Below are 24973 nucleotides of genomic sequence, written 5' to 3' on the forward strand. Positions count from 1 at the left end.
GAAACTTAGTCTGCTGAAGAGAGGAAAAAAAACCAAAAGAAAAATAATCAACCAACTATGCCTGGTCCTAAGAGTTTATGGGCAAATGAACACTGGAATAATAGCTTCCATTGCAGCCACTGTAAGAAATGTCTATTCCAATTATAGATTTGCACTGCAAGCTATTATCATAACCTGTTTGCTCAAACAGTATACTAATTGAACTGTAGCAGAGACGGCTCGTTCCTTCCTGAGAATCTGTTAGGGCTGTTTAGATCTTGGGAGGTGCAAACACGTGAGTATAAATCTGAATGTTACCTCTGACGGTATAACTAGAGAAAGCTAGTTATAGAGCAATCTCACTCTTCTTCAATCTATGGTTACTTTCAAAACAGCCTCAGAAAACTGAGGATGACCAAAGTACAGAGATGTTCCCTCTTACCTTAGATGCTGCTCCACCATTAATAATGGACTTGACGAAGATTCCTAAATCGGCGTGGTTTTCTTTTGACCGGTTACCTTTGACACTCACACCAAGACCAGCTGATCCAGAGTCATTTAGTGGAACTTCAAATGTCAGGAATTCCCTGGTGCCATCAGGTGTGAGGACAAGCTCCTCTTCTTCTGCTTTCTGTTGGGGAGATTAGCGTGGGATTATAGAATAGCATTTCTCCTTGGGAATTCTCTTCCCTCTACAGCTATTAGCATTAAAAACTCTGCTTTTAACTGCAGTGCCACAATATTTTCCACAGTAATTATGTGAAGAAATGTGCAGAAATAGTGTATTTTCAATCACCTCCAGCAGACACCTGGCTTCAGAAATATCTTACATTTGTGTCTAAGTGCTTCTCTCTCTAGTAAAGTAATTGAATCACATGTCATTACTGAATCTGCCATCAATACCAGCTCACACGTAAGCTGCTATTTCATTAGCCATAAGAGAGCTGTATCAGAAATATTTTCTTACTTGCAAACCGACAGAATTTTTAAAATAACATCACCATCTATGGAGTTTTGCAGTCATAGGAGAAACTAAGCGCAAGAAAATTAAATTCAGAAATTATCCATTTTTTAAAACTAGCTGTGTTAGGAAAAAAAGAAAATTACACAGCTGAGATCTGCAACAGAACATCTCTGCTATTGCCAGGCTGAGCATCAAATCCAGCTCTGCCACCAATTTTTCTGCCTTTCCCAGCTCTGCCCTTCACCTCTGTCCTCTTACCCACCTCACTGGAACTTTGCTGCCCTCCACACACAGTTTTAGCTGGGTTGAGACAATCCCAGGTTTTAAGTACCCAGAATTATAGTCCCAGGCCTGCCACAGCCCCCAGCAAGGAGATCCACAGTGACACCCTTCCATGCCTCCAAAAGCTGTGCAAGCGGAGGTGCCCAGTCTCTCACATCACCTCCTGCTGCATTCAGGGTGCCAGCAGGCTGGGAGCAGGGGCCTTGCAGTGTCCCCACAGCAGTGACACTCGTGGGGCAGCAGCATGGACACAACAGCAAGGAATGAAAGTGGTCATGCCCTGAGAAGCAGTGCTCATGCACAAGAGACTGCCGCAAAAAGCAGGAACAGAAGACACAGGCTGTTCACCAGCCCTACCCCTTGTAGTAGATACTATCCACTTGTCTCTGACTCTCTTCAGTTATAACAGAGAAGCACTTTTGGTTAGATCTTTATCAATTAAAGAAAAAAGTCATGCCCTTAAAGGCAACTCTCTGCAAAATGATGCTCATGAACCCAATTGTGCTGGTTTTTTCTCATCCACATGAAGGAGAAAGACTAAGAGAACATCCACCAGGAGGTGCACACTCCTGTCCCACACTGGCAGTTCTCTGGAAGAATTAATCCGACCAAATTTTCATAATCTTAGCAAACATGTCACCTCCCTTACTGACACTGATTTTACACTGACTTTTCCCTCGTCACTGATCTATTTCCAAAGCTCACTCATATGAGTGAGAAGACGTATGAGAAGTTAACATTCGCCTGCTGAGCCGTGCCTGTTTCTTAAGACTTGAGGAAATGCAAAGCTGACAGGCTCTTCTGAAATCCAAACACAGACTATGGCAAAGATAGATGTGAAAGCCATGTGGAGTACAGCAGACTGAGATGATCAATTTGGGCACAAGCATGCTAGTTGTGTCACCATTGACCTAGAAATGCAGTGTGAAAATGTCACATGGGAAGGCAATCAGACTGCTGAGAGAGCCTTAACAGCCAAGGGAAGAAAAACAGGATCTTTTCCCATTTTGTTAAAAGCATGAACCTTAATGTGTTCACCAGCCCTTCCCTTTGCACTAAAACCTTCTTGTTTATAACAAAGCATAAGGGTTCATCAATTTTAAAAAAAACACAAAAAACCACAACAACAAAAAAAGAAAACAAAGAAAACAAACAAACAAACAAAACCAAAACCAAACCCAAAAAAACCCAACCAAACAAAAACTTACACCCCCTATGCAACTCCCACAGCTGGCTTGCTTATGAATCCCATTATCCAAACACATCTTTTGGCCACACAAAAGAGCATGATCAGTGTTAGCTGTCAGGAAGGGAAAGGTGTACTGTGGCCATTGAAAAATACTGGATCTAAAAGATGTTTCCCAAATTTGGGGAAAATTACAACCCTAATTTTCCTGCTTGGCTCACAGGAGCACTACCTCCAGCATACATTTGAATCCATTTTTTGTCAAGTGGCTGCAGAATAAAACAATCTGAGACAGACACACATTACTTTTTAGTTTCTGTAACATTGATTACTTTCATATTCTTAATAAATAGTGGTAGGAATAAAAGCTTGCGAGCCAAAAGAGAGATAAATCCAATGTAGGATGTATGGTTAATCCAAGGAAGCAGATATGCTTATTGAATTTTTCTTTACTACCGTTAACATAAATTAGAATCAATTGCCCTCCTTCTCTAATATTTTCTAATCCTCAAAACAATCTGCCAAAACTTCAGGTAAAGCAATCTCCCTTCCAGGGCAGAGAACAAAACTGCTTCCCTGCACAGCCTGTTGGGTGCACTTCTATATGTTAAGGGGGCAACTGGAACGAACAGCTCACAAGCACCCCCAAGGACTTGGCTAATGGCCTCTACTCTACTTCTCTTCAGCAAGAACAAAGAGCTGCATTATCAGCTCAGCACTGTTTTTAATGTGAGGCTTATGCTTTCTTGTTTCCTGCAATCTTGAATAAGGAAATAAGTCAATATCAGGCTACAGACACCCGAGTGCACAGGTGAAACTTGAGGCCAAAACCTGGAGCAAACTACTCCTTAGCAGTTGTACATGAGTGAGTAGATCGTGCTTACGAAAAAATGAGAAACAGCAGCCTCAGCACTGGATCACAAGTATTGAAGGCATGAGAAAATTGCTCAACTCATCTGAGGAAGAAAACTGCCATTAATGGGCCATGGCTAAATTTCCTTAGGGACTTCATGGGGTATCCACAGATTTTCTTGAATAAGCAAGCTTGCTTCACCACCATACCTGTGTCTGCAATTTTAGGGACACGAGAAATCTGTGTATCATCTCTCAGTATCATATGCTTGAATATAGATTTTAGAAAAAGAAAGCAATAGAGAGAACAAAACTGAAAAACATGGTTTTCAAGAAAAAACAAACCATTAACAGTCAAGAACTATGGATATGGAAGTACCAACTCTAACATTTGCACCACACCATGGTATCAAAGAAGGTCTTATTATAAATGATATATTGAACACAGCTTCATACATACAAACCTTGGAACAGGACCACACATTGATAAGGAACCTCCAAGCATGTCAAAAAGGAGCCATTCACAGAGAAATGAGCAGGTAGATTTTATCCTGCTACCATAATATTTTGAACTGAAGTTGTAAAAACAAAAACAAAAACCAACCAACCAAAAACAAACAGCAACAAAAAACCAAACCAAAACAAAAAAGCAAACAACAACCAAAACCTCAAAATGACCAAATCCTCTGTTCCCCAAAGCCCTTTAGAGTACAGAAACATTTTACATACTGTGACTCTCTTAAATCAATTTAATAACAGTTATTACAAAAAAATAAAATTTGTACTGAAATTGTGTTGAAAATTAAGTATTTAAATGTAATAAATCTCAGAAATTACCCATGAGACAGCAAAAAAATGCCCAAAAATCAAAAATGCAGCATTAAAAAATTTCAGCTGAGAACACAATCACTTTGTAATTGCAATAGCTTCCATTTGATCTTGATATTCTCTAAATTAACAGCCTCACTATGTCAATCAAACACCTCAACACTATTTTCATGATTAGTTGATCTGTGGGAGAAATTTATTCCTTCATATACTTTGACAGGCCAGCAGTAAACATGCAAGCAAAATTACGTACTGTGAACCCTGAACAACAAAATTCAACTCCCTTAAGATTTTTCACACACTATGTCCAAAACAATTAACAGCAGAACAGTATTCTGTTCAGACAGAAGCTGCTGAGAAAAAGGTCATCTGAAATTACTTCAGCTGGATGAATGAAGCTGCTCAAGTATGTAATTTGTATTAAAAATCTGATCGGTGATAAAATATGTAGGTGACTTTTTTTTGCTTCAAATTCATGTTTAGCATCAATTTATGCTAAACGACATTTGAGATAAATTTTTCACCTTTTAAATAAAACATAAATATATTGTAAATTTAAAGATAAACTTCCTGACTAGCCCAAACTTATGGCAGTGTTTTGATATACACAGAGATTTTAAAAAGCCATAAGATAAACACGTGGGAATTGTTTTTCTCTTCTACAAAATACTGGTTTCTGATCTGATCATAAAATCTGATTTAATTTTATAAACAACATTAAAATAGACTTTGACAGTAAGAGTGCCATAAGTTTTCTCATTATGCTAGTAACAGCATCTCCTCTCTATCCTTTTATTTTTTACATACTATTGCTTAGGACTTCTCCCTTTTACAGGACCTCATCAGGGTTCAGCTGGTGAGTAAGCAGCATGAGATGGGTGAAAACAGAAACTGAACGGCAAAGAAAAGCCTCCACCCACCTAACCGGGGGAGCATTTTTCAATCAAGCCAGGACAAGCTTTTGAAGTGACTCGCTGCAGATACAAATCTGGCTCCATTCTCTCCAGTGAAGTTCATTCTCTTGCAAGCTTAGACATGCTGCCTCAGCGGCTATTCAGTCACAGAAACTTGTCTGCATGTTACTTTGTGATTATATATAGAGAAAAGCATTCCTGTCTCCTTTCACAGAAGCAATCAATAAAGCTCTGCATCTCCACTCTTAAAGGATAACCTATATTTCCAAGTTAATGAAAACATGTACATGAAAACTTTTACAGGGCTCTTGTAGGTACATGTATATGCATGTGCATATACAAGCACACCCATATATATACACACATATATATATATACCACAATGATGACACTCACGTGATAAATTATGTAACTATAGCACAAACACTAACACCTCCAACAACCACACTGACCATTCAATTCACCTGCCTCAAATCCTGTTGTGTCCAGCCTTCGAACATTACAGTCCTGTTAGCCTCTGTTTAACTAGTATTTTGTTAACCTATCAATCTTTTGCCTCTCAAATGTGTCTTCTCTCTTTAGAATTTATCCAGATGAAAAATCTGAAGTTCTTGGAAGATGAGTTTGAAGTCCCAAGGATGTTAGAGTTCACCAGGTCTGGCAAGTGTAGGCTGTAAAACTACAGGAAACTATAGGAAACCGTAAAATCCAAGGTTTAGTCATTTGCTTCCAATAATGGGGCATTCCAACCTAACATCACAGCCTTTTCCAAGATATTTTCGTATTCAGAAGATTTTAACAAAGATCTGTTATTTTCTTCTTTCTCATAAGGTACCCACAATACTAAGAATTCATAAATCCTATACACTGGGAAACTAATAAAATTTGTCTCAGTATTATTATAACAAAATAGAATGATGCACAATTTACTCAAGAGAGGAGATTTCACTTAGCTATTGTGCAAAGACATTCTTGACATCAGAGATGACTCAAATTGTTTTGTCCTTCAACTTAGGATGGTGGCACTGCTGTCATACCAGGCCACCTTCTAAACTGAGATACACAAAAAGATGATGACTCACTTTTATCCTATGCCATCACACATACAAAAGTAGAACATATGAAATGAACAGCTCCAAGGAACCAAAACAGCTTCCCTGGTCAACAACTGTTTGGGGGAGAGGGGGGGGGGAGATGTTTAGTACTTAAAAAAATATAATGTATTACTGCTGGAGGGACTGAAAACAGAGCAATGTACCTGGCCTGAAACACACCTTTATAATGTCAGTTCAGGCTCCTCCTTGGGAAGAATAACTGAGAGCTGGTGCATCCTGGCACGGGTAGGCATTAAAGATAACTACAACTAGAGCAACTCAATCAGATTTAAAGCTGGACCTGTGGTAGAGAAAAGCCTGCCAATTGATCCAATAATGGCATGCACCCTCCAACCCAGTCTCCCCTTGAAATACAAGACCTTTTATTGTGTTTTGGTTTGGTTTTTTGTTGGGGTTTGTTTGTTTCTTTCTTTTTAAAATAAAACCACCATGTGTTGCATTACAGGTTGTGAGGACCTGAAGTGTCTACTTATGAGGTTATGAAATGATATTAGGGCTTAAGACAACTAAACAACTAGAATCCTAATGCCTGCTTTCTTTTTCTAACTCTTCCTAGATTAAGTATTTTAATATCTCCCATATGTTAGATAAACATTAATGAATCTTACTTACACGTATACAGAGACTCGTTACTCATATTAGCCAAGTTAATCTGTCACATCTGGCAAAGACAGCACTCATTCAAATCAAACAGCACATGCTAAATACCAAAAACTACATCTGAATTCTGAGATTTTATGGGAAATGTGGTCTGCTTTAATCTTAATCCTATCAAGAAAATTTTTGTTGTATATAATATGTGGATTAACTTTGGTACGTATTTATAAGCAGAAATGCTAGCTCATGAAAGTACTGTAAAACAGGCCCATTGCATTTCCTATTATGTCTATTTTAAGGATTTAATTTAATATCAAAAAAGATATTCCGCACTCAAAAATGTCTTCAGTTTAAAGGCTTTGATGGATTAAAATATGATTTAGGAAAAAAAAAATGTTTTTCCAAAGCACAAAAATTCTAGCATATGATTTTCATTTAGTATGGAAATTAAAGCTCTGCAAAAACCCATGTTTAAGTACATCCACATGTTTGTTATTTATTTCTATAAGAAGTCCATTGCTTTTCTATGCTAACATTACTCTCCCTAATGCCAACACTCAGATCTGGGCTATCATAGAAACTGGTTTAAGCAGACGAGATTTTACATTTCAAAAACTGATCAGACCACTAAAAATATTCTGTTGGTTCTGTACCTCAGGACTTCATGCAGGGACGAGTCTGCTGAAGTTACCATAATGATTGTACTTTATTCAGGCCAACATACCTTTTTCCAAACTGTTGTTCCTACTCAAACTTTCTGCTCTGAAACAAAAATATGTGATTGTAATGCTAACCCCGTTTCTTTACAGGTTGCTTCTCCTAGAGAAGTGAAAATCAAGGGATTAGATACACAGCAGGTGTCTGCTCCACCAAAGAAGCCTATAAAGCTACAGCTCTCTGCACTATACCTTCTTCAAGAAAAACTTCAATGCCCAACACACTAATGACACAGCTCCCTAAAAATCTTTATACTTCTCTCACTGGCCTATTGGATTTACAAGACCTGAAAGACTAAATAAGGAGAGAGAGAGTGTCTGGGAAAACCAGACAGAATAAACAAGTTGAAAGAGAAATAATGTCTTTGCAGAAGTCCATGGCAAGAAACACATTCCACAGGAAGCATATGGGGTGCTCAGACTGATCTGTGTCTTACTCGTACTTTCAGGCAACCGTGGCAAACCACTTAATCTCACTATTTTCCCTGGATTTAATATCAAGGAAAAATCAACACCAAGAGTCTGAAGCCAATGATGCAGTAAAACAAGGTTTGCACCAAACCAACAAGTTTGTACACACCAGTGTGACTTCTGGATGACTCTGCAATGGTGGCACTGAGGCAACCCCCTGCCACAGAACCCAGTGGAGGGACAGGTTGTCTTCTACAAAATTGGCAATTGGCCAGCAAGTGCTACTACCAATGACAGTGTCAAGAAATCTGCCAAAGTTGCTCCATGGTGCTGCATGAAGCCAGCTTAAGAGTGCCACATCACAGCCCATGTAAATCACCTGCAGGTGACATTCAACACTATGAGCCTGAGGGTCAATTTTGAGCACATCATTACACAGAAGTTTATGTGGATCATCACTGAACATTCCAGGAAATTCAGACTGGTCAAAAAGCATTCATGAGCACTATCACTCAACTACTGCATTAATTATTTAGTAGGAATTAATGTCTCATCTCTACTCATTAATGCACCAGAGCATGCTATTCAATACTAGAGTATCTCCTATGGTAAAAGACTGAAACCACAACAGTAGCCTGCAGAAAAATCACACATTCACTACCTATTCTTTCATATGGCCAGTGATCTGTTTCTTATGTCACAATTTTATCAAAAATATTATCTGAAACCACTCAAAATAACACTAAAATAGCACTTTTAAAACATTGCAATCACCCTTGTGCCTCACGCCGTTAGAGGATAAAAAGGTACAAAAATATATCTGCAGTACTCCTAAACACTGTGGAGAAAATAACAGCATCAGCTTAAACATCAGTCAAATATATCCTCTTTCAGTAAAATCATTCTGTTCCTAACAATAGCAGCATCTCTGCTGGTGGGTCTGATATTAGTCAATGTATGATCTTGGCTCCAGTTTTAGACATTTGGATCACCTCTTGCAGCAACGGAAATTGATGAAGCTTTTAACTGTTTTTCAAAGCTGGTTGTGTGTGAAGGAAGGGTTGCATCAACCGAATGACATAAAGCTGCTATAAAAGCTGAAGTTCTTTGTAAGTGCTAAATAGAAAATGATGGAAACTTAACTTACAGCTTTTGAAAAATATATATGGATACATCTCCAGTGATTAGGTATCTTGAAGTAATACAAACAGCTTTTGAGCAAAAGTAAAAGACAAACACAAGTGCACTCAGAACACCACCCTCTTAAAGCTCAACACTGACTGTGGTTTTTTCCCCAAGAATTTTCTATTGCATAAATCAAAACAAATCATGTATTTCTAGGCATTTTTGAATATCATCTCTCATATTCACAACATGAAAAGTTGCAAACAAAATAACTATGCATTAGTGCTTACAAAATGCCTCTGACCAGTATCACCCCATTCCTATAGGTAATGAATTCTTGCACAAAAAAGTGTAGCTAGCTAATTTGCTCAGAATCACACATAAAGTATATAGCAAGAACAGAAATTGGATCTGAAAAAACACGGTGATCAAAATGAAATTTAGATAATAACAGGAGTATCAAATGTTCAAGTTCAGAAGAAAATAAAAAGCAATCCCATTTGCAATTTCTATCAGGGCTGCTAAACATTTATATACTGTTCCAACATACCAACCACTCTTATTATGTCACTGTTACGAATCCTGCACTCACTAAAATACATAACATTCTGCTCACTTACAGCAATTTGACAGAAAAACAAATGAGAACAGAAAACTGAAGCTTTCCCATGCTGCTGAGTGCAAAAATCATGAAATGAAATCCTGAATCCTAACTTTGAATTGCCTTTTATCAATAGACAACACTCCCTAGAAGACACTTATATGATAATTATTATTTTTCTAGCATTCTGCTTATATGAAAGTTAACTTGCTGGTTCTGAATTCAGAAAACAAACAGTGAATGACAATTGTAAGAGCAAAATATTACTAAAACATTATTGACTTTCAAAGAGTATGAGGAAAAATTAATTGGCAGATGTTTTACATAGCATAATTAACAGTTCATTTCAATGCACTGTAACCAGATTAAGATAATTATGCTTAGAAACAGAAATGTAATAATGATAAATTACTAGTTTTCATATTACGGTCAATTTCCTACATTCCAAATAATCACCACATTTAGAAATAGGTGCATCTGTTCCATGCTGTCAACAGCTATACAAATGGCACAAACTCATGGCTGGGTGAAACAATCTTTCAACCAAGATATTGGAGATTTCCTTGCTTCATAAGTAAACAGCATGCCAGCTCTGTTGATAAGCAAAATAGAAGGCAAAACCAGTAGTCCTGTTTTACCAGGGCACAGTTACTGATTAGAAGCTGAAGATGCTGGAAAGCTTGAATTCTTGAGTTGAGCAAACTACAAAATCTCCTCATATGGAAGTTCAAGACTGAGAATACAAGAATCTGTATTCTGTGATGGCATATAAAATATGAAGTTATATGCTTTCTGTATGGGTTGCAAGAAGTAACTCTGTCAAGGATTTCAGGTCACAAATCAAGAAAAAACTGATCTTCATGGTTTACATTTATTACATCTATGAGGACTAACTACTGCATCCTAGTGCCACAATATTAATGTAAACCATTTCAAAGTAACAGTTACATGAAGGTAACCCCTGAGTGTTAAGAATTTATTGATAAATTAGGCTTGATATTTTGAGATTTTATTTCAGGCCTTCCACTTTCAAGGTTGTTTTTTTTTCTTTTTCTTTTTTAATTTCAAAGGTGCACTTTTCTTCTATTTCCGCACTAAAGCATAAACAACAAAAAAACCTCCCAACCATTTTGTCTTTAAATTAAAAACAGACTTGCATTTCACCTTTCTCATTTCTGTAGCTTCACTGCTTTCATCATGCTTTTTTGTTGAGGTTTTTTTCTTTGCTTTGCTTTCTACTATCAAGTCCTTGACACTTGGAGACTAAAACCTCACAGCTAACAGCACAAAGATCAGAGCAGGCACAGAAATAGAAATTGCAAGATTAGAAATCTCAAAGACCTGAAAAGTAGACAGAGGAGAAATAAATAGGTATTGAGGCAGAACCAAGGAGAATAAAGGAAAGCAATGAAAAATACTTTCAAAAATAATAATAAAAAACGTGTAACTGTATTATTAATGTATAGCTGAGGAAAATTAGCTTTGTAGAACTGGATTATCACAGTTATCCAAAGCAAAGTAGATTGGAAGAAGGGAGGTAAGTGTAAAAGCATTATGAATTATAAATATCCACTGACACCTTTCACATTTAGTCCATTTTTTATTCCCACACTGGAGTAGGCAATATAAAGAGACCTAGTTTTCCTACTATCAATCATTGTTGTTCTGAGCCTTCAAACAAATAACAAAAGAATCCCAACACCTAATGAATGAAAAACACACAACATTAGGCAATTTTTTTTATATAGTGACCAGGTTTCTAGTTTCATTCCCTCAGTAACCACATATGTTTTCCAACTAGTTTCCATATTTCCAAGGTTTGCTAGGGTTTTCTGGCTGTTTTCTTCAGAAATCCCTAGCTACTCATACACTATCTGTCTCTCCTGCATAATCTCCTGGTTAACAAGCAATTTCTACCTCACATCTAAAGAGAACAAATGAGAAATACCTATTTTCTTTTGATCTTTCCTTGGATGGGTCAGAGTGTTGGTTCCAAGAATGCCAGAGGAAGGGTTTCACCATGGAATTTGCTCCAAAACATTAACTTTGTAAGAGATAAGCAATTGATTTCTATAAACACCTTGCAGGAAATCTGCCTTATCTTAATGAGGTTTTGGGGCAGAATTTCAACTCCTAAAACCAGGACAATTTTATAAGGCTGCACCCACACATTATTCTCAATGGTATTCAATTACAGCTAGAAATATTATCCTGGGCTTTGATCTTTGATCTCCCTTTATATCAGCACTATGTGGTATGAAACCATGAAGATAAAAACATACTGTACTCTAATGAGATGCACTAAAAAGATACTGTAAGGCGTATCTAAAACAATGATATACCCATGTTTCACAGAGGCCTTATGCAGATGACTTTCACACTAGAAGGACACCAAAAGCCAGAAGGATAAAAGTGAATTTTGCTACGTTCAACCCAAATGCCCATTTTAACAGTTACATTCCACTGGCCTGACAAAAATAATAATATCAGCCAATGTTCCCTTGACTATTTCACTCAGATAGCTCTTACATCTATTCACTTAGTCCTGACTTTCTTTTTATCGCAGACACCATCTCACCATTGCTGCTAAGGCAATTCTGAACCAATTGGACAAGCTCTTTCTGGTTTTCCACAGCTTAAATAATTTCAAATCCCCACATGTACTCTCTCAATTTCTCCATAATCTAATTTCTTATTTAATTTTTAAATGGGTATGTAACTGAATGGAGCTTCTTGAAGTATGTTTTTAATTAAAATACAGTGCAACTTTAAGGTAATATATTATAGTAATATCCTCTGTTAATATTTAATAAAATAAACCTTTTATTTTAGAAAAACTTGTTATATGTATTAGTATATTGTGTATTGAACTGATCCTGTTCCACAGACTAAAGTGAGGTATATAAACAGTATACAACCTCAATATAAAGCCTCACTGACACATCACATACAGACCAGTTTCAGCCTTCATAAGGTTGAAGTTGATGCTATTTCCCTATAGTTTCTTAAAAATAACTAACACTGGTTTGCTATGAGGATACAATTAAAACTTAAACCCCAGCTGCCTAATTTCTGTGTTTGTATCTCATATTTCAGTCATATAATCATGATTAAAACAATTAGTTTCTATATGTAACCCAAGTTAACAGTCTCCTCTTATCATTTAACTTTAGGTCTTTGGCTGTGTATAAAAGATGTAATTTCAAATAGCACTTGAACGTATGTAATAACTGAATTGTATATAATTTTTAAACAGTATTTGAAATTACATTAAAAAATGCATTTAAAATTTAAAGCTACAGAGAGCCATCTACAGTATATAAGATGAAAGAAGGATCTGTAAAACTTTGATGGAGAAGTGCCATATCAAGTTAAAAACATTTGGGAGTCTTCCAATATGGAAAAGACAAAGCTCTTACCGTTTCCTTTGGAATTTGTGACTGGCTTTGTTCTGCATTCTAAAGGAAGTAAAAAAAATAAATAAGAACACGACTACATATGACATATACTATCTATCATCATGGGGATAAACAAAGAGCTCTAATTCTGATGTGAAGTGGTAATGAAAAAATGAAGGGTGTTTGTCACAACCCTGACTGAAAATTGTCAACAAGCACTAAAAGAGAGGTGAACAAAAATAACTCCAGTGATCTTGTGGTAGTGCACCTGACTTTATTTGGTTATGCGGGAGGTGACTATCTGGCTAAGGAAGAACCATGGCTGCTTGCACCATTTTCTGGCTGAGGGAAAGTTCTCATTCAGGGATGTTCTCTCCCCTGGCCTTTCCCTTCTGCTTCAAAGTTTTCAAAGAATGACCTTGGTAGTTCAGATGAACCCTTCCAAATATTTTAAATGAGTACCTATTTTTTAAAACATCCATTCTCATTTTAGCAAGGGATTCCCCTTTTGAGCATGTTTGGATGAACCAGAACCACAGCGCTGGATATCCCAGTACAGGAGTGTTTCAGTTCACCGGAGATGGGACACTCCTGTACTTTGCATTCCTCACCCGTGTCTCAGGGCACATAAGGCAGACACAAGTCATTGGAAAATGCAACCCCCAAACAATTCTGGAAACACACATAAGGAACTATGGCTCTTCCAAGCCCATATTAAAACCCATATGAACACTCAGGAGACACCTTGCTGCTGGCTGGCTGATCACTTTTGGGCTAACCAGCTATTTGTTTCCATTCAGCTGGGAAACAATGAAATGCTAGGGTTTACTGGACATTTTTGCTTTAGGCTGTTTTGAAGGAGATTCAAATGATAAAGCACAAAAATGTAGTGGCTAAGCAGTAACACAAACATTCAGTTAGCTTCAACCTGAAGCCAACAACCAGTAAGGAAAAAATGATGGAGACAACTACCAGAAACATGTAAAGGCCATATATGTACCAAGGGCCATATTAATTTGTAGGGGACTGGAGATTAACTCTGTCAGCTAGTCTCTGTTGATACCGAGAATATAGCTCTAAAGCTAAATAACCCAAGCCAATCCTTCAGATTATTCCCAAAGTCAGAAGCAGCTCTAAGAAAAGGCTTCACAAGTTACATGAGGTAACCACAGTGCTGCAGGAGCTTTATTTAACCAGAGTAATCCTCACCCCTTTCATGAAGGGAGGGAGCAAGGAATATCTTTAAGAGACATTAACTTGGACAAGCCCTAATAGATTACCTATCTGGCATTAGGTAACTGCAGAAGCAATAAAAATGCCTGGTATTCTGTAGAAACATAATCATTCTTCCAGATCTTACTGGTTAGAAAAGTTGATTTCTGCAATTTGATTTTATTCTCTGCTTCCACATTTTACTCACTTTTACCATGATGTGCTGCACCGGGTAATCACATGCACATACTCCCTGACCTGATCACACAGGCTACAAAGATTCCATAATAACCTAAATGGGCTCAGCTTAACAATCACGTAAGTTTCAGCTACAACTACATATTTTTGTAGGTCTCTTTCAGACAATAACAGCAACATACATCAAAGACATTAAACTCCACAACTTTCCTAAGTTTATTACCTTCATTTTACTCAAAAAGAAACCAAAGATACTTAACTTGTTTTCAGAAGTCATTCAACAACCCATAACTCAAAACATAAAAGCTAAACACCTCTTTTATTGGGATTACTATCTGTACAAATGTTGGTAAATATAAAATGGTTTTAATATTGACCACTCCTTGACAAGCAACAGCAAGTCCTGCCCTTTATGAGATGGATAACATCAAATGACGTGATTTTATATATATGATTTCTGAGACACATCTCATTTAGTTACTATTTAAAGTGCACAAATGTAGAATATATGATAGAAATAGGGGAAGGATGCAAAGACATTGTTCCTAGGTGGCCAAAGAAGGTTTGCATGTGAAAAAGATGAACTGACATGACTTCAGATCGTTCCCCTCCCTACTTCAATATTTTTTTTTTTTTCATAAAGCTAGTAAAAGTCCATGAGAGGAGCTGGTTGAAAAGACTTCTTTTATTTTTTCTTTTAGGATCATCTCTTACCGGAGAATAAAGAACAGCCCTTATGATGACTTTTAGTTCAACACCTTCCCCAGCAGTTCTGCTCCCACTCTTTGACAGCAGCCAGCAGTGCATGCCTAAGAGTCCTTCATGTCAGAATGCAAACAAACAAGTCCTTATGGAACAGAGGATCATCACAGGCATGTACTGTCAGATCCTCACAATACCATTTGTTCAGCTGGAGCTACAGAAAAACACACCAGTTCAGATCTGATCTCTGATTACATAGCACAAAACCCACCTACTACCTGACACAGTCATGACTGCCTTCCTTATGCTGGTCTTTGCCAAAATATTTGAGGGAGTATTGCCTGAGCTGCAGCAGGGAGGCTGCTGAGGTTGAACTCATTTAAGGGGGCTGATTTGCTGTTATTTTAAAACTACTTCAAGTATTGCTATTAAATCTCTGCATTACTCACATCATATCTTTGTTTACAATTATTTAAACAAAATCCTGTGTCAAAATATGCACTAAAACTTCCTCATTTTACCATAGAAATAATATACACAAAATTAAGACATTTTCTTACTTCTAACTTTATTTAGAAATCTCAAAAAGCATTTTCATTCACCTTTATGTAAGATAGTAATACTGTGAAAATTACAGCATATACTTATAAACAGATGGCTTTCACTGTTCCAGTGATAAGTAGGGTATAATAGGATCTCAAATTGTTTATTTCTCTTCATTTTACGACAGCTTTCATTTCAGCACTTGAAGTCATGTTCCAAGAACATTAAAGTAAAAGTGAGGTTCATTTGTGACCTTCCCTGCCACTTTGACTTCCTAGGTTTAATTGTAGTTTTGAAAAGTAAAAGGTTAATGTTAAATGTCTTGAAATGGTCAAATGAAAATTCATTCTCTTTGCATTCAAAATAACACAAATCCAATAGAAAAATGAAGCAATTAATTCATCATACTTATATTTGTCTATCTTCTCACTATAATGCAGCTAAATAAGTTATTTTTAGAGCTGTATATAACTACAATAACACAAATAATAAATAAGTTCAGCAGTTTAATTGAGTACAGAACAAAGTAAAACTGCTACATTTACAGTCTATCTTTTCATAACAGAAATTATCTTGAATAATTATCAGAGAAATATCTGTATACACTATGCAAGTGGAGCAGGGAGAGTATGAAACATCGTTTTATTTCCATTTAATGTAAATTTCTCAGAAACATCTTCTGAGTTGCCCTGCTAAATTAATAACTGCAGGGTTTCCATTCCACAGAGATTGCATTTATATTCAAAAAAGGCTACTATTTCTTATATCTGGGATATTTGGATAGAAAAGTATTTACATATCCTGTTTTGGCATAATATTAGGTGCTCTAAAACATATTAGTGAGCAGGTAGTGGGAAAAATGGCAAGCTTTCAAACATAGATTTGTCCTTATGAAAGATATGAAATAATCTACTTGTCTGCATGCATCCAAATAAAGTCTATTCAATAGCTTCTTCTATAAACATTTTGACTCAAAATAAAGCTCTCACTTATACAGTACCAAAAATACTTAATTCCAATAGCAGATCTTGAAGAAAATATAAAACATGCATGTAAAATATTCTAAATAAAACAAAATAGCTTTTTTTCTTTTTCCTATATTCAGTGCTGGCCAGGCATGTTTACTAGCAGGTGACAAGATCAAATCATTTTCTCATACTCATCTAAATCTCTTAGCTGCTCTCTATTTTACGCACCAGTTCCCTTGGATGGAATGTTTCTTCCTGTCGAAAAATCAAAAGGCCAACTGTCCCTCCCATCTTGGTACTCCGCAGCAAGGACACAACTTCTTCTTGAGTTTTGCCTGTTAAATCAACTCCATTTACCTGTGACAAAAAAAAGTGTTAGAAACGGGTAAGATTCCAAACCAGGAAAAACAGCAGAAATTAATAGCAAAAAGGTCATGTGAATCATATGGGACAGTACTAAAAAACCCTCACTGCAGCAACCTGCTCATTAGCTCACATTACAGCTTTTACTTAATAGAACTAATTAAATGGCCATCCTTCACAGACAAATAAAAATAACAAGCCAGACAGCTATATTTCACTCCTTTTCAGCAGCAACAGTATAGTCCAGAGTACTCTAAGGCCAACTAATTTCATCTACCAGTATTTCTTACAAGAATTTCTGCATAAAAATCTTTCCAAAACTGGTCCTGTTTCCACATCTTTGTGTTATACCTACCTTCCAAATACATCAGGCACAACGAATTGTGACAACAGTAGAAAGTAATTTTTTCCCCGAATAACTTTGGGGTAGCTACTCTTTATCTTGCCTGTGTTCAGCGGTCCAATCCCTTGGCCTCCTCATGACACTTATCAGGACAGACAGGTATGGGATACATGCAGAATTTCCCACTGTATGAGCTAACATCAGTAAGGGAGAAGCCAGAGAAAGACCAAGTAATCTCAGGCTTGCCTGTTCAGAAACATTCTGAAAATGAAGGCAAATCAACTAACGGTGCTAAGCAAGGGAGCTGGTGCTCAGGAGTCAGAAAACCATCTTTTTCCTTCCCCTTGTAAGAGACCATAGCTCACACTGTTGAGATGCCACAGCTGTCATCTTAAATGCTTCTCAGTCCCCTTCTAGCCAAGTCATCTGGGTTACCTTGAATTACAGTAATTACAGAGGGCTATCCTCCAGCAACAATTCAAGCTGACTTGGCCAATTTTGCAGTAAAGTGAAGTTAGGGCACTGAGAGGCAGTTACAGGCTCAGCAGTACCTCCAGTGTCATTTGGCTTAGGGACAGTAATGAAGAGCTGCGGGTGGTAACATCTTATATCACTCCAGCTAGATTTGCAGAAAGATCTCTGCGGTGCACCTATCTAAGAGAAATTTCGTTCCCTTGAGGACATCCTTCCTTCAGGAGGGAAGTGGCCTTGATTCTCTTTAAGACTGCCCTCCTCTTATATCCCTTTAGTTAATTCACTAAACCTTTTCAGGGTATTGCCTTCCATACTTGGCAACATCTTCGATAATTTCTGGTCTGTCACTCCATGCTGATTTAATTCTATTTAATAGGTAACAATCACTTTGCTTCAATTCATTGCTAAGCAGTAATGCAAGACTATGACACTATATTCAATTAGGACAGGTAAACTCATGTTTTTATAGTATGTCTGAGCCCAGCTCTTAAAACAGTTATGTACTGAAAATGCCCAGCAACTTGATCTCTTACCTAAAAATAATAAAGCCAAAAAAAAAGGAAAAAGAGGGAAACATTTTCCTATAACATAAAATATATAAGCCTTTGGAAGCAAAGTAGTGTGTGGGCATGTGCCAAAACACAGATAAACAACATGTAACACTTCCTTACCTCAATTAATCGGTCTCCAGCTTTTAGTCTCCCATCTTGAATAGCTGCACCTCTTGGAAGGATGTTTTTCACATAAATTGGAGCAGAGCCACCAATTGGGACATCTCTTGAAGTAATGCTAAATCCCAAGCCTTCTGTACCTGCATAAGGAATGTACACTGCTAGTTAAAATGCACATTTTATATTACATATTATTTTTACTGAGTGGAATGTATGTATACCTCACTGATGCAATCCCTGAAAATACATATAAGACGTAAGAATTACTGCATGGCAAAAAAAGAAAACAAAAGGCATCTATAAGAAGGCTATAACTGAAGCATTGAGTCTGGGCACAGGTGGCTCAGCAGGCCCTCCCTGCAACTTGCTGTTCTGCTGATTTCCAAGTCATTGCCATATTTTCAACTTTCTATTTCAGATGAGCTAAGTGACAAGGAATCAGAACAAAGCATATCTGATACCCTATCACTGTTTTCCCTCTTGTCAATCTGGATCTCATCAATGATGCTTTCTTTCTCTTTTGCAGCACTTTCAACAGTGACAGCTGATGGTGCTGGCCATAGGGCTTTGTCAGCTCACTTATGGACACTGGCAGGTGACAGAACTGGAGCTCAGTGGTCTCATTTCTTCTGCTCTGAGGGATCTTGGGCTGTTTTCTTTTAACAGCTCCTCTGCCCCAGGGCTTCACCCCGGCTCTCACTGGGTTCCACCCCACTGTCTGCTCTGCAGGCAGGGAGCAAACCAGGCTGCCACTTTTGCTGAGATGTCCTGCTGTACATCCAGGTGACTAACTACACTTGGCTAAGGCAGACTGAAGCAAAACAAAGATATTTAAGATGACCTGGAGAAATTCAGAGAGGGTGTCGTCAATATGGCAAATGAGACTTGTATTTAAGAGAAATTATGCCCACAACTGGTTATTGATGGGTACCACCAGCTCCAGAATTCACAAGCTGAGAGGGCAAACAGAAGCCTTTCCTACTACACAGAAAGCTCATTTGTGATCCTCTCTTCGATGCAATCTTTCCAGTGTTATCAACAACCCCTGAAACTACAGGTTGAAAACTGTCACTCTCCCTCCCTCCCCAACATTACACATCATGTCTATTCAGGACCCCTCATCAAGCATGAAACCAGATGGCCATTCAGCAGAGACCACCCCAACAGAGTGGCAGCACCTACAACTTCCATCTGAAACATCTCAGATGTTAACGTGTTTAAGAAGGGGAAAAAAACAACTGCACAACAGCAGCCAGAGAGAAGAGTGAGAGAAAGAGCTCTGCAGATCCCAATATCAGTGCAGAAGGAGGGGGAGGAGGTGGTCCAGGCGCCAGAGCAGAGATTTCCTGAAGCCCATGCTGAAGACTATGGTGAAGCAGGTTGTCCCCCTGCAGCCCATGGAGCTCCACAGTGTAGCAGAAATCCACCTGCAGCCTGTGGAGGATCCCACACACAGCCTGAAGGAGGCTGTGACCCGTTGGAAAGTCAACCTGTTGGAGGCTCCTGGCAGGAATTGTGGCCCCATGGAGAGGAGCCCATGCTGAAACATGGTTTGCTGGTGGGACCTGTGACCCTGTGGGGGACCCACACTGGAGGATCCTGTTCCTGAAGGGCTGCACCCCACGGAAGGGATCCACACTGGAACAGTTCTTAAAGAACTGTAGTCTGTGGGAAGGACCCATGTTGGAGATATTGGTGGAGGACTGTCTCCTGTGGGAAGGACCCCACCCTGGAGCAGTGGAAGACTGTGAGGAGTCCTCCCTGTGAGGACAAAGGAGTGGCAGAGACAATGTGTGACAAACTGACTGCAGCCCCCATTCTCCATCCCCCTGCGCCTCTGGGGAGAAGAGGTAAAGAATTCATGGGAAGAAGGGAGGGGTGGAGGGAAAGTGTTTTAAAATTTGGGTTTATTTCTCACTACCCTACTGTGATTTTATTGGTAATAAATTAAATCAGTTTCCCCAAGTGAAGTTCTGTTTTGCCTGTGACAGTAACTGGTGAGTGATCTTCCCTGTTCTTATCTTGACTCACAAGATTTTTGCTATGTTTTCCCTCCCTTGTCCAGCTGAGGATGGTGAGTGATAGAGCTGCTTGGTAGGCACCTGGTGTCCATCCAGGGTCAACTCACTGTAACGTTAAAGCCTGAATTAACTTCTGTCTTACTGTTCCCTATGTTCATTTGTTAAGTCTACTTCATTGAGCAGGTTAATATTCACACATCAAAAGAAAACAGGAGTCAAATATAGTCACCACTAGTCTACCTACAGGTTTCTGAAATCTGCACAATTATATTTGAATAAAATTTAGTACCGTATGTTTTACTATCAAGATGGTAATCATGTTAAGAAGTAAACTGACACAGGTGACAGGGCTGGTCATGATATAATCTTTTAAAATCTTCATCTTGAACATATCTAAGTACTCCTGTATACACAGTAAGGGCATGTAGTTCTTATTGTTCAGGAAATTTGGATCAGTTTGTCTAGGCTAACTATCATGAGACAACTTCCCTTCCTTCTGCAGCATTTGAGATAGCTGACATTTGAATTTGAAAGTCTTCATCCACTTTCAGGCCAATATAAAATTTATCACTGCTGTTACACAGAGAAGAAAAAAAGATATTAGATCTCATAACATCCATTTTTTACTTAGGAGACCTCACAATTTTAATGATGTTTCAAACATTTATAGAGCTCTTTAACTCCCAGCAACATAGAAGATGATCTGTATAAGGATTTTTTAAGGCACATCCCACATTTTATGGAATTTATCTTTTTCTCATTATAAGGATCTGTGTTGAATATTGCTCTTTGAGTACGGGTTTTGTCTGCTAAAATTTCTAAAGTAATATCTGAACAGGAATGCACTCCCAGGACAATATTTCATTATTAATAAGCTTAATCCCCATAGCCTGATTACAGCATCATTACAGATGTCTGGTTCACACACTCCACTTCAAACCCCCATGGAAAAAACAGAAGTTGAAACATTCACATTACAAATGCATACAGGATATAAATTTGGATTGTGGCATTTTCTGCTGTCAAATCTCCAGAAAGCCTTTACCAAAGCCTCCAGAATACCACAAATCCACACTGAAGCCAGACATTACCAGAAGAAAATTCTAATTACTTGTTTCTGTGGAAAGGGCCCTCAACTGGGCCATGTTTTACTATGCTGCTCTGCGCAGCTTTGCATGAGGCAGCTTTTGGGTGCTATTTTCCTTTTACCTTCCCTCTGATTCAATCTGCTATTCATGCACCATAGCTGCTTTTAGCTGTAGGATACAGCTTCATAAGCTCCTATGCTTATTATATATAAATTAGATGCTCACAAGACTGGGAAATAAATGGATACATCCAACCGAGGCCAAAAATAAATACGACTTCTGTGACTGAATTGATTTTAATTTTTTTTTTCTTTTTATACACACAACTGATTTAGTTATCTCTACTCCATGTATTTCCATTCTCCTGTTGATAGAAATGCATATAAGATCTTAATATCTTCCTGCTGCTAGAGTGTTTTCAGTTCTTGGGTTGTAAAACTGTATTATAATTATGAGGGAACTGTGCAAACACACTGTATGCTTCTCTGATATTTCTGATTTATACTAGTAATACAGGAGAGACTGGACACACATACAGGCAGAACCACAACACGAGTAGAAAATAGAAGAAATTTCCATATTTTTGAAAACACAGGAGTCATCTTACACAAAACTTTACTTTGCAAATGTTTAGGTTATTTCAGCTATGTTCACTTTAATATCTTAAAGATTTTAAAAAAGGGTAGATTTTAGAAAGGGTGGAAAACATTTTCCTCCCTCTATAGCTGTCATCTCAGACAACGATCAAATTACACTGAGTGATAATAACATTTAAAAATTACCCACTAATTTGTGTAATTCAAATTCTTAGGCTTCTTTGATAAATCAGCAGCTCTCTCGACAAGTTAGAGCTCCCCTTTTTTCTTGAATATGATGCTGAACACGCCTTCTAAGGTCGCATTGCTCTCGAGAGCTCAGCCAGCTCTGAGCTGAAGACAAAGTAGTTTTATATCAATAAAAAGGGCAGTTACAATAGTAAAATAACTATTTTTTACAAACAGAAGAGGGGCAGATTTGATGCTTCAGTTGGTGGTTTGGAGGAAAAAAGTTCTGGTAGCAGTTAAAGCAGGGGGTAGAAAAGATCCTTTCATATAATTTAATTAAACGTATTTTCGAAATGAACTTCATTGTTTTATTTGGAAGCAGTCTGATCATAAACTGACAGGATGTTAAAAATTTTATTACAGGTAACTAGACTTTCTTATCTCCCAGTGACAAAGTACTTAATTTCTCACTAGTGCTGGGATAACCCTCTTCATTGTGGAAAGACTGTCTGGCATAATGTTTCTGTTTTCATAAGGCTATTCTGCATGAAAAGTTGTGCATTCCTCACCCAGAACCAACTGTAGGTCTGAATTCTCAGTAGCAAAACATGCTGCTAGATAGAAACACTGACAGGATACAATACAAAAAGCAAGCGTCACCTCTGCATTCTCACTTAATGAAAGGAGAGAGATAACATTACAGTAAAACTAAGCAGAAGAGCCAAATGCCCTCTGACAATAATTGGAGCAGACACTGCCCTTCCAAGCATTTTAACGTCCTGCTTTTTCACAGGAGACTCTTTCTGGAGATCCATGTACAGAGGGCTGACTACCAAAATAATTTTCCTAGTAGTTTATGTTGGAAAGCAGTTTTTTATGAAGGACTGAATCTCATGCAAGAGCCAAACAGCAAACATGTTCTCCTTATTGTAAGGGGCTTCACTAAGCTAACCAAGACCATTTTACTGCTCCTAGTTTAAGCCCCATATTTTCTGAATTTGTGTACAAGTAGTCAGGCTAACTACACATGTAAATGACTGCTTAGAAGGCTGACTGCTCAGCTGTCTATAAAATTTCTGCAGCCACATGCACAATCAAGACTAATTGTATGCCCATTTTTATGTAGTTGAGTGATTTGGAACAAGTGTGGTTTTTTCTCCAAGTAAAGCTCAGACCTCTCAAGAAGATCTTCGATCAACCTAATAGAAACATTCTTTTCCCTTTTTGCTACCGTCTGCTAATAGTGATCAGAAGTGGTTTTAAAAAATGGAAAGATGAAAATTGATGCACTTTATGGTTCTTCAGTGACTAATAAAACCCAAAATTATTTGCCTTACTTTTGAATCTCATTTCTCAAGGTCATCGAGGTAATTCAGGAATCTACATGCTTCATTTCAAAAGTGACAAACACCCTTATTGCATCTGAACAGGAATTCTAAGAGAACATATCACTTCAAAAGCAATTTTAAACAAAAATTTAAAATGTCAGTTCAAAGTCTGGCTCAAGAAACTGTGTGGGGAAAACAGGAGAGTATGATGAAAAATGCATGTAAATCTGTACACTTCAGATAGATACATGATGCAGGATATCTTAGAGACAAGTTCAGGGTCCTCTCTTGTATATTGTGCTATATAAACCCAACTAGTAATTGTCCATAGATGTGCCCTACTCCAGAGCAAACATGATGCAATTTTAAATTAGCTTACTCCCAAACTATCCATGGCATCTTATTTTTGTCTCTAATGACTTCTTGCAGAAAGGAATTTAGGCACAGCAGGGATGAATGTCACCATGTTATAGCACTGAATGCCCAGTCACCTGGTGGGACTTGCAGTGCTTCAGATCGTCTCCCTATGTAAGATGGAGCATTATTAACCACAGAAAGGCCAGCAAGCCAAACAGGAACCCAATAACAAATTCTGAAGAGCAAAGAGTCTTGTAATCCTGTTCAAAACTACAATTTAAGCATTTTTCTTTGTTGCAGTGAGCAGAGGTGCCTCCTTCGTTTCAGGACTCACCATTTCCTAGAACACAGTTGCTACATCCTTTCTGTGATGAACTTGGTAATTGTTATAGCTTTCCTGTTGTAAGGTATCCTACAGCCCTGTCACTCATTTCTTTCCCAAGAAGTTATTCTGTTTTGCAAGAGAGAAATATTCTTTGGGCCGAAAAGGAAGAGATGATTGCGATTCCCATGGTAAGTAGCTAAGTCACCCTCTGAAAGTGGGGAGATGTGGACTGAAGTCCTGATTCACTGAATACCTCAGACAAAAATTTAGTAAAATATTTGGTAGAACTAGGACCAACTGAAATAATGTGAGTTCAGTTTTGACATTTTGCTTAAAGAATTAGATATTTAATTTATCTAGACAAATATGTAGTTATAGATAGAAATTATATGATGCAATGAGCATTGCATTGACTTAAGGTCAATCAGGTAAGATGAAGTTAATTTACAGATTGAGTACTTCAGGCTTGTCTTAGTACAGCAGTGTCAAAACCAGTATATATGAAATCTGAGTAACACAATGTCCAATGGAAAAGTCTTTTGAATGCTTTAGTGAGTATCAGGCTAAATGCTGTGAGTTACTAAGTGCTCAAAGACTGAGCCTTAGACTCATTTGCTGTATAATTGCTTATTCATTATTTATAAGGGT

General features: G+C 37.8%; 1 protein-coding gene across 13 annotated transcripts in view; it reads right to left on the reverse strand.

The window, feature by feature from the left end:
• PARD3 (par-3 family cell polarity regulator) overlaps positions 1–24973 on the reverse strand; it is a 447662-nt gene that overhangs the window by 175498 nt on the left and 247191 nt on the right. For 11 of the 13 annotated variants that reach the window (XM_032683072.1, XM_032683027.1, XM_032683083.1 and 8 more), the window contains 4 exons: positions 18443–18582; positions 16820–16948; positions 12990–13028; positions 422–610 (listed from right to left, as the gene is read on the reverse strand). In XM_032683072.1, the coding sequence (XP_032538963.1) occupies positions 422–610; positions 12990–13028; positions 16820–16948; positions 18443–18582 (497 nt within the window). The remainder of the gene's footprint in view (positions 1–421; positions 611–12989; positions 13029–16819; positions 16949–18442; positions 18583–24973) is intronic. The other 2 variants (XM_032683091.1, XM_032683013.1) reach the window with 1 other exon arrangement.

Source organism: Chiroxiphia lanceolata, chromosome 1 (assembly GCF_009829145.1).
Source record: "Chiroxiphia lanceolata isolate bChiLan1 chromosome 1, bChiLan1.pri, whole genome shotgun sequence".
Taxonomy (NCBI): Eukaryota; Metazoa; Chordata; class Aves; order Passeriformes; family Pipridae; genus Chiroxiphia; species Chiroxiphia lanceolata.